Source organism: Mustelus asterias, chromosome 18, assembly GCF_964213995.1.
Source record: "Mustelus asterias chromosome 18, sMusAst1.hap1.1, whole genome shotgun sequence".
In the NCBI taxonomy this organism is placed as follows: Eukaryota; Metazoa; Chordata; class Chondrichthyes; order Carcharhiniformes; family Triakidae; genus Mustelus; species Mustelus asterias.
The window spans coordinates 24,756,685-24,769,989 of NC_135818.1; the positions used below are offsets into that span (position 1 = coordinate 24,756,685).

The following is a 13,305-nucleotide window of genomic DNA, read 5'->3' on the forward strand; positions in this document are numbered from 1 at the left end:
GCCAGCTCAAGGCAGGATATTGTCCAGGTCTTGCTGCATTTGGACATGGACTTTTTCAGTATCTCAGGAATCACGAATGGTGCTGAAAATTGTGCAGTCATCAGCGAACTTCCCCACTTCTGATCTTATGATGGAAGGAAGGTCATTGAAGAAGCAGCTAAAGATGGTTGAGCCCAAGACACTATCCTTAGGAACTCCTGCAGTGATTTTGTGGAGCTGAGATGATTGACCTCCAACCCCCACAACCATCTTCCTTCATGCAAGGTATGACTCCAACCAGTGGAGGGCTTCCCCCAATTCCATTGACTCCAATTTAGTTATGGCACTTTGATGCCATACTCGGTCAAATGCTGCCTTGATGTCAAAGGTAGTCATTTTTATCTCATCCCTGCCGTTCAACTCTTGTCCATGTTTGAATCAAGGTTGTAATGCGATCAGCAGCTGAGTGACCCTGGCAGAACCCAAACTGAGAATGTGTAACAGGTTATTGCTGTTTAAGTACCGCTTGATAGTGCTGTTGATGACATTTCCATCACTTTGCTGATGATCAAGAGTAGACTAACGGGGCAGTAATTGGCTGGGTTGGATTTGTCCAGCTTATTGTGTACAGGACATACCTGGACTTTCCACAATGCTGGGTAGATGCCAGTGTTGTAGCTGTACTGGAACAGCTTGGCTTGGGGCCCAGCACATTATGGAGCACAAGTCTTCAGGACTATTGCCGAAATGTTGTCATGGCCCATAGCCGCTGCACATCCAGTGCCTTCAATTGTTTCTTGATATCATGTGGAGTGAATGATGTGGAGATGCCGGTGTTGGACTGGGGTAGACACAGTAAGAAGTCTTTCAACACCAGGTTAAAGTCCAACAGGTTTATTTGGTCGCACGAGCTTTCGGAGCACTGTCCCTTCATCAGGTGAGTGGAGAATTGGGTTCACAAACAGCCTCAAGAGGACGGCCTCAACTGGGATCTTGGGTTCCTGTCTCACTACCTGTAACCCCTCGATTTGCCTGGGCTTGCAAAACCTTTCTTACTGTCCTGGCTGGAGACAATTCACACCTCTTGAACCTGTGCTTAACCCTCTCTCCACTCGCATTGTCTGCACCTTAAAGACTTGATTACCTGTTAAGACTCGCATTCCAACCATTATCTTGTAATTGAGCAGGGCATAATATATGCCCTGTTTGTGAACCCAATTCTCCACTCACCTGATGAAGGGGTAGCGCTCTGAAAGCTCGTGCTAGCAAATAAACCTGTTGGACTTTAACCTGGTGTTGTGAGACTTTGTACTATGTGGAGTGAATGGCATTGGCTGAAGACTGACATCTGTGATGTTGGGGACCACCAAAGAAGGCTGAGATGGATAATGCTGGATAGACTCAGCAGGTCTGGCAGCATGTACTCCACCTTTTCCAACCATATAGTCCATCACGTTTCTACCCCTCTTCAGCTCTGAAGAAGTCATACAGACTCAAAATGTTAACTCTGTTTCTCTCTCCACAGATGCTGTCCGACCACTTGACCTAATCCGACATTATTTTCTTTTCTTTGTACCCAGATAGAGTCAGAGAGAATTACAGCATGGAAACAGGCCCTTCGGCCCAACTTATCCATGCCGCCCAGTTTTTACCAGTTTTAGTAACATTTCAATGTGTTAGTGCATATGTGTGTCTATATGCATATACAGTAAAGTGTATGTGTAGTATATTCTCTCTGTGTAGTCTGTGCTGCATCTGTCACATGGCTGAAGTGCAATCCTCTGCCTTTCAATAGAAAACTATGGTGCATACGCTAGGTCCTGGGTGCTCTGATGGAAAGTCAACCTAAATCAGAAACTGGTTCCTTCGTGGATGCTGATTGCACTTGTGTATTTCCAGCATTTGCAATTTTATTTCAGGCTTACAGAAAATACATCACTTTTTTGGATTTTTTATGTCCACGTTTGTTGCCCTTGTGAAATTATAAAGCAATTTAAAAACATAATACTGTAGTTCCCAAATTGTAATCACATAAGACCGATTTTCTTTTGAACTGTTCTCTCTGCTCCAGCATTGGTGAGTGCTTGTTTACTCCCTATGTTGATGCCGTCTGGAATTCTCGACTCACTCCTCCCCGCTTTTCCAGCTCAATTCTGCTTTCAGAAACCTTGTCAAAACTGTCCTCTTCAATTGTGCCTTTAGTTCTCATCTTCACCTCTCCATTCCTTTCTCCTCAAGCTCAAAGTACACTAGTTTCCTTTCCTCTTTACTGAAAAGATATCTTCCTGCACATGAGGAATGCATGACTGATGCAGACTGGAATGTGTCTGCTGTACATGAACCTAATATTTTAATCCCACCATTTCCTCAGTGGCTTGCACTGCTTGTTTTGATGTGAACCATTTTGCAAGGATGTAACCAAGGTCATGGGTGGATATGCTAGCAAGATATCATTGGCCTTGGTCAAACGGACTTCCTCATGATTATAGACATGCGAGCCTATCTGACATAGACGCTGCTCCATAGCTTGCAATTCCTGCTGTCTTACAGATGCAGTGAGTGAGTAGCAGGACAATGAAAGCCAGCAGGTTTGATGGTTAATGGCACCATCCTCATGTAACAAGGAGCCTTTGCAACAACCTATTTGAAATGTTTAAGCTAGCGAAGAATAAAGTGTACCCCCTAGTGACGATTTGAATCTCAAGAACGCAAGATTGAATGTGACGCAAGAAGGAAACCTTTTCACTTGGAAAAATCATTATGAAATGAGGTGCCAGGAAAAGCTTCTGAAATAGAAAGTTGAACTGGGGGCTGGAGACAGTTGGAAGAAATGAAGGGAAGTACGAAAAACGAGCAATATGGCGGGGTAAGCATGGTTGCGGGTTAAGGTGGAGAGGGGAAGCAGGTCGCAGATGAGGTGGGCAAGGGAATTAAGGTCAAAGGGTGTGGCTGTGATGTGGGGGCAGGCAAGATGGCCAAAGGTTACAAGGAGGCGAGGGGGGGGGGGAGGATTTGAGATAAATTGGGGCTACTGGTCTCTTGTACCTTTTATGACAACTGAATCTTTGCCTTTTCTCCATTTTGATTAGTTTTCTGTAATTTCTTCACTGTTAAATTAGGTGTCCATGGACGAGACATTAGAGGAGAGGTCTCGATTCTGTAGTACTGAATTTGAAGTAAGGTTGGAAGATGCAGTTACTCATCCCATCTGATTGCCCAAGATAACCAGTGGGGTGGACTTGCGCCCCAGTGGCAGCATAACCATGACATGTTCAGAGTCTTAATGTACGTGTTACTTTTCTGTTTTGCAGATAGTGAATACTATAAAGCACAGGCACTGAAGAACGCAGAGGATGCCTTTCGAGTGCAGCAAGCCAAAGTGAGTTGCTCGAGTTTTACAGGTGTTGATGTTAATCATTATGTTCACTTGTGGCTCTCCTGGCCTTGTTCCTGGGGTGCAAGATATGCTTCACGGTGATAAGTATTTGTTTTGTGCTGTATTTTCACCACAATCTGCTTTGATGTAGAACCTCATAGTTTTGCCTACCTCGATCAAATCTCCCCTCAACCTTTTCTCCAAGGAGAACAGCACCAGCTTTTCCAATCTATCTGCATAACTGAAGTTCCTCACCTCTGGAATGATGCTCATGTAATGCGAGATCTCTGATCAAGAATGGATCATGTAGGTGCATGATAATGGAACTGGTGTGCACTTGTCAGCATGAAGTACTATCATATTTGTTATAGCAGCTAAATAACATCCCCTCTACTCTGCCCCAGCAAAGCATCTTAGCATCAAATGCATCCTATTTCACCATTATGACATTTACTACAAATGCCATCCTACACGAGTTTGCTAATTTAGTGTCAAATGGGGTGTTTTAAATTTGCCCCCTCTGGGATCTGGGGTGAGATTGCCTTAACTCAGCAGACTACACTATTGCAGCCAATGGAGAAATACCTTTGTTCCATCAATAGAGCTGGATTCACACCCAGGTCGCCAATTAAAAGATGAGAACTGTTGGGTTTTCTGAGTGGTAGTGTTGACTCTGAAGGACTTCAGAGCACATGTTATGTTAGTGTGTTGATGTTGATGATTTTTCATTTATTACTGAGATGGTTTTTAATTGCTGGTTGCACAGCTGTTCATTTTCACTCCTGTTGCTGTGAGCTGTTGGTTGTTTCTGATTTCTGAGTGAGCAAACAGGAAGAACAACAGTTGACGTTTATGTAGTGCATTCAGTATTAAAAACACGTCCCTGTTTGCTTTGCAAGTCAAAGTATCATAGAATGGTTACAGCGCAGAAGGAGGCCTTTGGTGGGTCATGTCAGTATCTGCTCTTTCCAAGAGCAACTCACCTAGTCCCACTTCCCCTGTCTTTTCCCCATAGCCCTGCAAATCTTATTTTCTTCAGATAATTGTCTAATCTTTAAAAATTGAATCCTCATCCACCATACTCTCTCAGGCAGTGCATTCCAGATGCCACCCACTTGCCATGTAAAAGAAAACGTTCTTGTGTCATCATTGTTTCCTATGCCAATCACCTTAATCAATGTCCTCTGGTTCTCAATCTTTCCACCAACAAGAACAGACTTTCTCTATCTACTCTGCCAGACCTCTCATGGTTTTACATACCTCTATCAAATCTCCCTTCAACCTTCTCTTCAAGGAGAACGCACCAGCTTTTCCAATCTATCTGCATAACTGAAGTTCCTCATCCCTGGAATGATGCTCATGAATCTTTCCTGCACCCCCTCTAATGTCTTCAGACGCTTCCTAAAACAGGGTGCAATAATCTAGTTGAAGAAAACCAGTGTTTTATGCAGGTTTATCATAACTTACTTCCTTGCTTTTGTACTCTATGCCCTTATTTATGAAGCTCAGAATCTCATTCTGCTTTATGCACTGCTCTCAACCTACCCTGCCTACTTTAAAGATTTGTCCCTCTGCCCCTGAATTCCCGTTAGAATTGTCCCCTTGATTTTATATTGCCTCATTGTTCCTATTAAAATGAATCATTTCACACTCACTTGTGTTAAATGTCATCGATCATTTGTCTGCCCATTCCACTAACCTATTTTGTCTCGGTTCACGTTGCAACCAAGTTTTGTCATCCACAGATGTTTAAAAATTGTGACCTGTACCCAACTCTAGGCCATTATGTAAGTCAGGAAAGGTTTGGGGGGGGGGGGGGGGGGGAAGAGAGAACAGGGAAGAGAATGCAAGGCTGGAGAGATACAGCCACAGGTCTACGGAGGAAGGGGGGACACTGTAGGTTTGCAGGCATGGGAATGATGTGAGAGAAAGACTTGATGTTGGACAAGATGTGCTTGGTTGATAAATTGGGGTTTGTGGAGAATAAACAGCCATTGGGAAATAGAAGAATCATACATAATGAAGACCAAAGTTTCAGCAGCTGTGGGTGCCATACACCAGTAGGAGGACGTATCCTTTCCTTCATTACTGCCGTATGTTAACCTGTATACGTGCTGTTTCGCACTGGTACCTTTAACCTTGTGAGAAGTGCTGCTTTCACGTGTCAGTTTACATTCATGTATCCTTATTGGAAAGTAGCACCTTGGTGCAATAAGAGGGAATTAAACTGACTGTTCTTACTGTGAGTTAGGGGGATTTGGTTTGTGTTATCGTGGGTAGCTCGGTTTGATAGTTCGCTGTTCTATTCATGGATTTTGACAGTGTTATGTTACTGAATAGAGATGGTAACTTAGTGTTATAACAGGTCTATTTTTTAAATGCTATGTAAATATAATTTTGCATGTACTGTGCTTAATTATAGTGGCTAAGTGTGAGAGTAGGGTTCAAGTGAAAAGCCTGCCCTGGCTGAATGAGGTTACAACTGAACTGCAGAATGTGTGGATTCTGAATTTTCACAGGTCCAGCATTAAAATTGGTTAGAACGATCAGGTGTTCAATGGGACATTATTATGTGTTTCGTTCTGACAGCAGGAACTGAAATTAAAAATCTCTCAGTAAAGATCCTATTGCAGGTGCAGTGTCCACTACAACACCAGATTCCGAATGGGTTGCTCTTCCAGTCTGTACTTGTCAACACTACAGCTTCCACAGTTGGTCACCATTGTATGTTCTTTTGGTTTCAGACTCGATTGTTCGATGAAGAGGCAAAGGAGAGCCGCATGGCAGCATTGCGGGCAGCCAATGAGTCGGGGACTGGTTTTGGGGAGAGTTACAGCTTGGCCAATCCTTCCATTCGAGCTGGTGAAGACATTCCGCAACCTTCCATGTTCAATGGCAAACTTAAGGCCTACCAACTGAAGGGCATGAATTGGCTCGCCAACCTCTATGAACAGGTAAAAAATGAACAAATAAAATGTGCACATGCATGTATGTGTGCGTGCATGCACAGGAGTTGCTCTGTCTTTCAGTAAGAGTGAGGGTCTCACTTACCACACCATTGTCCATGACAGGCAGTATAGATTGTCTGTGTCCCATGAATCAGAATGCAGCTGCTTCTACCCACTATTGGGAATGTCTTTGAATTGCTATGGCTTTAAGATGAATTCTGGACCATGTGCTTATTCACTCAATAATGGCAGTTTACCTGTAGGGCTTTCCATTCACAAAGAGGACAATTCAAGGTAACTACATCACATCTCCAAACCCACTGTTTACCACTGTCTTGCACAGAACTTTTGTCGCTCACTGACAGCACCAACGGACAGTTTCCAAACCTATGGTTAGTGTTACTGACATGTCCATGTACTGTTTCACAATGCAGCTCTGAAGGGAGAACTGGATAGGAGTGCTGCCTTTGCTATGGAATGCCTGACTGATACGAGTACTGTATGATTGCCTCCACCATGGCTTCATGTGGCTCTATCTTGTTTTAAATTTCTTTTTCTTTTCCCTTCAGGGTATCAATGGGATTCTGGCTGATGAAATGGGGCTCGGTAAGACAGTACAGAGCATTGCTTTCTTGGCACATTTAGCTGAGGTGAGATTTATAGAGTATTTGAATCCTCAAGCATATCAATGTTGCATGAGGCAGCTTCTTACTTTATGCTGCGCAGCTTTAGATAAATTCCATCAGCAAATGTAACTAATGCTCACCACCACCACTGATTAATTTATTTAATTTGGTATAAATTGGTTTCATCATCTTCATCTGCCTGACTGGACCAGATAGAAAATGAAGCTCCCTCTACATTTTCCCTGTGGAATATTTCTGGGGCAGGCACTGTATTGGTACAGAATAAAGTTTCCCATACTATCCCATCAAAGGCTTCCAGAGCAGGTGAGGCATGGGCTTCACAAAGAGCACTCTACACTAGGAATATTCGACCATTTGGAAATGGGCTGGATTGAAAGCCCTCTTGCACAAAATTTAAATCAAGATGGCTATAGCTGCAATATGGAAATCCAAGAATCTCCATACACAAAGACAAAACCTCAGTTTCAAATTCCAAGCTACTTTGGCCCATTTTCTGCACCCACTGCCCAATTTCCTCCTCGATGCTTCTCTAACCCCTCAGCCCAATTTGTAAGCTGGCTGAGGATGTTTACACAGTAACAGTTTTAACAACACCAGGTTAAAGTCCAACAGTAACCTGGTGTTGTTAAAACTGTTAGTGTTTACCCCAGTCCAACGCCGGCATCTCCACATCATGAGGATGTTTAAGCAGACAAGCCTAAATTAGCTTTGTGCTCAATCTGGAACTGATTGGGGCTGCATAGGGCTGATGGATTGAATACGAATTTGACTTTCTTTGACATCTCCAACTTGTCCCAAATTTGTACCCTTATTTGGGAGGACACCCTCTTCCACTTGTGTTACATCTCCATTTCTGCAGCTCCCATCTTTGCATGCTCACTGTCAGAAGTAATTTACAATTTGTGGCCTGTTTGTAGTGATGAGCTGTGTTGTCAGTCAGCTGCATTCTCTTCACATTAATACCTTGCAGTCAGCACTGGGATACAAACATGAGCAAGTGAGGTGAAAATCGCTGCCTCTCAACTACTGCTCATACAAAAATTGTTTGTCTTTTTAAAAACGTATCTGTTTAACTGAATTTAGTGCATTTTTGTTGACTGAATTAATTATTGTGCAGAGAGAAAATATTTGGGGTCCATTCTTAATCATCTCTCCTGCCTCCACACTTAACAACTGGCATCAGGAATTCTCCAGATTCGTCCCACGATTCAAGGTAATAGACAAGAAGGAGACAGTGGTGCCGTTGGGTTCTGCTGTGTTGGTGTATGGAAATGAATGTTTGTAATGTTGCAGCCATTGCTATTGCATCTTCTAATTCAAGCTGGAAGATGCAAGTGTGTATGTGGGATCTAAGCAGTGAAAGTGCTTGTACTGCTGCAGCACCTTATGTTCTCCAGGCTTTTTGGTCTGAATTCTGAAGTAGATACAGATGCCCTTTATAGGTTAAATTGTAAATATTACAATTCTGCCTTAATGCCAACCAGTGACCGAACAAATTCAATGGTTGGAGTGATGGGAACCATACCAGTGCTGAGCCAGACCCAGGCCTCCATGCTCTCTGTGTTGAGATGCATGTGTTTGTCCATGTGGGGAGAGAGTACGCATTGTGCATCTAACTGTGTAGATGCCTCAGTAGATTGAGATGACTGCTGTTATGCGTGGTTTTGAGTAGAGCTGGCACCAGGTGGCAGTATTGCATTACCAATTACTCTACTGCAAATGAATGTGTACACATGCTGTCAGTAAATCTGGAATCTGACTGCATTTGGTACATAGGCACTGAAGAAATGATCTAACTTTATACTGCTTTCAGAGAAAAGGGCGCATTCTCTGGCTGCAACATGGTCAACAGAACGCTTGTTATGTTTGAGATATGGGGGCATGGTCAGAAATTGTAGAATTATGAGCTGAAAATAGAAGTTATCTAATGCATAGATTTCAGTCCCTGTCCACTGGCTTCTGAGTGACTTGCTCTATCTCACCCAGTATTAGACAGACAAAGAAGTAGTTTGTATTGGTTATGAAGCTGAAATAGTTTATTTTATGATGGATATGGTTTTCCATCTTCTCTAATAGCTGTAGTTTTTCTATGTTTCTATTAGGTAGGTCTAGAAGGTAGGGATGTGTTCGACACAACTTGTGGGCTGAAGGGCCTGTTTGTGCTGTAGTTTTTCTATGTTTCTAAAGTCAAGGAAGAAAGAACTTGCATTCTATATAGTGTTCCTCGTACCTTGGGATGAAGCAACATAGGTGGCACAGTGGTTAACGCTGCTGCCTCAGTGCCAGGGGCCCGCTTTCGATTCCAACCTTTGGTAACTGTGTTGAGTTTGCGCATTCTCGCCGTGTCTGTGTGGGTTTCCTCCCGATTCTCCAGTGTCCTCCACAGTCCAAAAATGTGCAGGCTGGGTAGGTTGACTGCTAAATTGCCCCCTAGTGTCCAAAGATGTATAAGTTAGGGAGATTTTCAGGGTAAATGTGTGGGGTTATGGGGATAGGATGTGGGGGTGGCCTGGTTAAGAGTCATAGTCGGTGCAGAGTGGATGCACCAAATGGCCTCATAGCCAATTAATTAGTTGTGAAGTGTATTCAGTGTTATGTAGGAAATGCAATAGCTGTGGTACTCTCAGCAATGTTCCACAGACAGCAATGAGATAAATGTCCAAATGATGATTTGTTGTTTGAAGGAGGCATATTTGCCAGGACACTTGTTCTGAGGGAGGCCATTTCAGTCCATCATGTCTATGCTGGCCAAAAAAGAGAGAAAAGAAACTAGCTGCTCATTTTTAATCTCATTTTCCAGCACCTAGTCAGTAGCCTTGCAGGTTACAGCACTTCAGATGCAGATCCACGTACCTTTTTAAATGAGTTGAGCATTTCAGCCTCAACCACCAACTGGCAACATTCTTGTAAATATCCCCTGTACTGTCTCCATAGCAATTATGTCCTTTAATGTGTTGACCAGAGCTGTACATGAAACTCCAGCTGTGGCCTAACCAGTGTTTTATACAATTCCATTATTACATCCCTTCTCTATTCAATGCCTCACCCAATAAAGGAAAGCATTCCAAATGCTTTCTTGACCACCTCATCCACTTGTCCTGCTGCCTGTGGACATGCACTCCAAGGTTTCTCCAGTTGTCCAGCTAATCTATTTGCAATCTCTTAGTCATTTTCCAAATCTTTATTTCTCTTTATCATGTAACCAATTCAATAATAACCGAAATTTCTGGGTACTGTTTAAACAGGAATTTCTGGCAGAAAATTCACCATTCCAAACTGCCTGTGCGCAAACTATTTCAAATCCTATTTTTGCACATGTCCCCTCTTGTCGTTGGCTGTTCTTTAGTTCCAGGGTGATGTCTATTGGGCCATGAGTTTCTGCCATGGGTCTTCATGTGCCTGAATAGGTTGATTCTTGGTCTATAGAGCTTTGGGCATGTGGGGCAGGATGCCCCAGAAGGTCATGGGATCCAGAGTGCATCATTTGCTTCCTTTTTATTTCCCACTGTGCCATGGCTGTGCCTCATCATTAAGCTGTGACTCAAAGCATGATGTAGCTTGATGGACAAGTTGCAGTCATTGTAACCGATTAGTAGCAAACTTCTTTCTGTCAATTATGCCTGAAACCTTGCCCATTTGAGAGTTGAGAAAATGGAACCTGGCAAGGATGGTGCATTTTGGCCTCTGGAAACAGTGTCCTGTACATCAAGGTTGATTTTTCCAGTTGTTTTGTCTGAATGCTTGTGGAGATGGCTAGAGTTTGTTCGACAGTCCCCTTATTGAATCTGGAGGAGGCATTCCTGATGGAATTTTTCTGGTGCTCTTCTGCACTGATGCAGTGTAGGAGTGTGACACCAACAACTTCTGAGTTTTGTTTTGACAACATTCAAGGCCGAGTTTCTTGTTTGCAGAATTCAAAAGTTTGTGAGAGTGATTTGCAGAATGAATAACGATATTTTTGTCAAACACAAACTAGACTAAGTGTTACTGCAGCATTTGGTTTAGTTTTGGCACAGAGGCAGCTGAGATTGGAGTTTTCATCCAGGTGGTATTTAATACTGACACCAGAGGGCATTTGATCTTTTGAGATGAATAAACATTGACAAGTAGATGCAAATTATATGTCCTCTCTCCACCTTGATACTGGAAACAATTGATCACTACTTGATCATAACGCTGAAAACTTCTATCAGATTGCCCTTTTTCATTGCTTTTACATCCTTCCTGTAATGGGGAACTGAATTGTAAAATTTTTCAAATGGAGCATAAGATCTTTTACAAGTCAAACATTACCTTTGTGTTTTTCTAGTCTATCTCTCCAGCTGCAAAGATTGTGTTTGCCTTTTTTATGGCTTTACCCATTGTTGATATTATACATGTGCATCAATGGCAATTTTGAGGTGGAACATTCCACTTTTTAATAATCTACCCAAAAAAAAATCTCACGTTCTCCTTTATCCATGTGACAATCTGCAATCTGTGCCCAACTGTTGACAATTTTTCAACCTTTCAGTTGAATCCATTTCACTAAAATAAACAAAATATTGCGAATGCTGGAAATCGGAAATAAACACACAATGCTGGATAGATTCAGCAGGACTGGCAGCCCCTGTGGAGAGAGAATTAGAGTAAGTGTTTTTAAGAGACATACAGACTCCTAATGTTAACTGGTCATTTACCTTGCTGCTTTTTGTGGAACCTGGTGCACAGATTAACTGCTGTCAGCAGTATGCCCCCACTAAATGCATTGTTTTATGAGGGCATGGTAAAATAAATAGGAATATGGAGTGACATCGTGGTTACTACTGCTGCATCAGAGCACCAGGACCCTGAGTTCGATTTCAGCCTTGAGTGATTGTCTTTCTGGAGTTTGCACATTCTCTCCATGTCTGCGTGGGTTTCCTCCGGGTGCTCCAGTTTCCTCCCACAATTTAAAAATGTGAAGGTGGATTAGCCATGGTAAATGCTTGGGATTGCAGGGGTGTGGGCCTAGGTAAAATGCTATTTTGGAGAGTCAGTGCAGACTTGATGGGTTGAATAGCCTCCAATCACACTGTAGCAATTCTGTGGGCTTATGAGTTGTTTGCCTTTCACCTTCGATTTCAGTAAATCAAATTTGCTACTCATTGTATCGAGTAATTTCTGAAACGTGTTCAGTATGTTTGTTTTCCCTTCCAATTTTAGGTGTTACCTTACTGGGGGAACCCTCATGACAGAAAGGTGATCAGGAAGTTCTGGAGCCAGGTACAGTTTGCTCTGATTCTTACCTAACTGACTATCTGTCCTGTTTTTAACTGCTAAACAGGGTTGAGCACCAGTGTAAGCAGTTCAGCATAGTGCCTTATTCTACTCCCCTCATGTTTTAATTCAAACCTGCCAGACAGACCAAGATTGGCCACATGTTTGCTCTGCTCAGCCTGGCAGTGCTATTGAGCAGCAGCTGAACCTGGGGTAGGAAGTGGAAAGTTACTCGAGTCTCAGCACTTGCACTGTGACCCCTGCTGAATGGTGAGAGGCAGGTGGGAATGGTTGCAAAGAGGAGGTTCGAGCGACTCATCCAAACTCTGCTGCCCTTATCTTGACTTGTACTAAAGTTCCATTCACATGTCACCCATGTGCTTGCTGACCTGTATTGGCTCCTGGCCCAACAGCATCTCAGTTTGTTAGTCTGATGTTCAAATCCCTTTTGAGGTCTATGTCCCAGCCGCATCTTTATCTCTTGCTATCAAAATGGGCAATTTCACATTTGTCCACATTATTTATATTTATTTGCCAGATCTTTGCTCACTCACTTAACCAATTTATATCCCAATATGAACTCCGTATTTTTTTCTCCAAAACTTACTTTCCATCTTTATTTCGTCAGCAAATTTAGCAACTTTGGTCTTTTTATCCAAGTCATTAATGTAACTTGTAAAGAGTTAGGCCCCAGCACTGAACTCTGTGGCAAAGCACTCATTAGATTTTGCCATCGAGAAAATTACCCAGTTAGCTCGCCAATCTTCTCTCCATGCCAATATACTACCTCCTACATAATGAGCTTTTATTTTCCACAATAACCTTTTTGATGTGGTGCCTTATCAATCGCCTTTTGGAAATCCACTGATTTATCCACAGCACAAGTGACTCCCTCAAAGAACTCCAATAAATTGGTTAAACATGATTTCCTTCTCAAAATCGTGTTTGATTACCACAAATTTATTTAAGTGCCCTGTCATAATGTCTTTCATAAAGCTTCTAATATTTTTCCTATGGTATATGTTAGGTTAACTAGCCTATAGTTTCCAGCTTTCTGTCGTCTTTTTTGACTAAAGGAGTTACATTAACTAGTTTCCAACTCATGGAACTTCCCCTA

At 42.6% G+C, this 13,305-nt stretch overlaps 1 protein-coding gene across 5 annotated transcripts in view; it reads left to right on the top strand.

Moving 5' to 3' along the window:
* ino80 (INO80 complex ATPase subunit) overlaps positions 1-13,305 on the top strand; it is a 215,755-nt gene that overhangs the window by 86,303 nt on the left and 116,147 nt on the right. For all 5 annotated transcript variants that reach the window (XM_078233564.1, XM_078233565.1, XM_078233561.1 and 2 more), the window contains 5 exons: positions 3,291-3,358; positions 6,100-6,309; positions 6,873-6,953; positions 8,068-8,163; positions 12,135-12,194. In XM_078233564.1, coding sequence (XP_078089690.1) covers positions 3,291-3,358; positions 6,100-6,309; positions 6,873-6,953; positions 8,068-8,163; positions 12,135-12,194 — 515 coding nt within the window. The remainder of the gene's footprint in view (positions 1-3,290; positions 3,359-6,099; positions 6,310-6,872; positions 6,954-8,067; positions 8,164-12,134; positions 12,195-13,305) is intronic.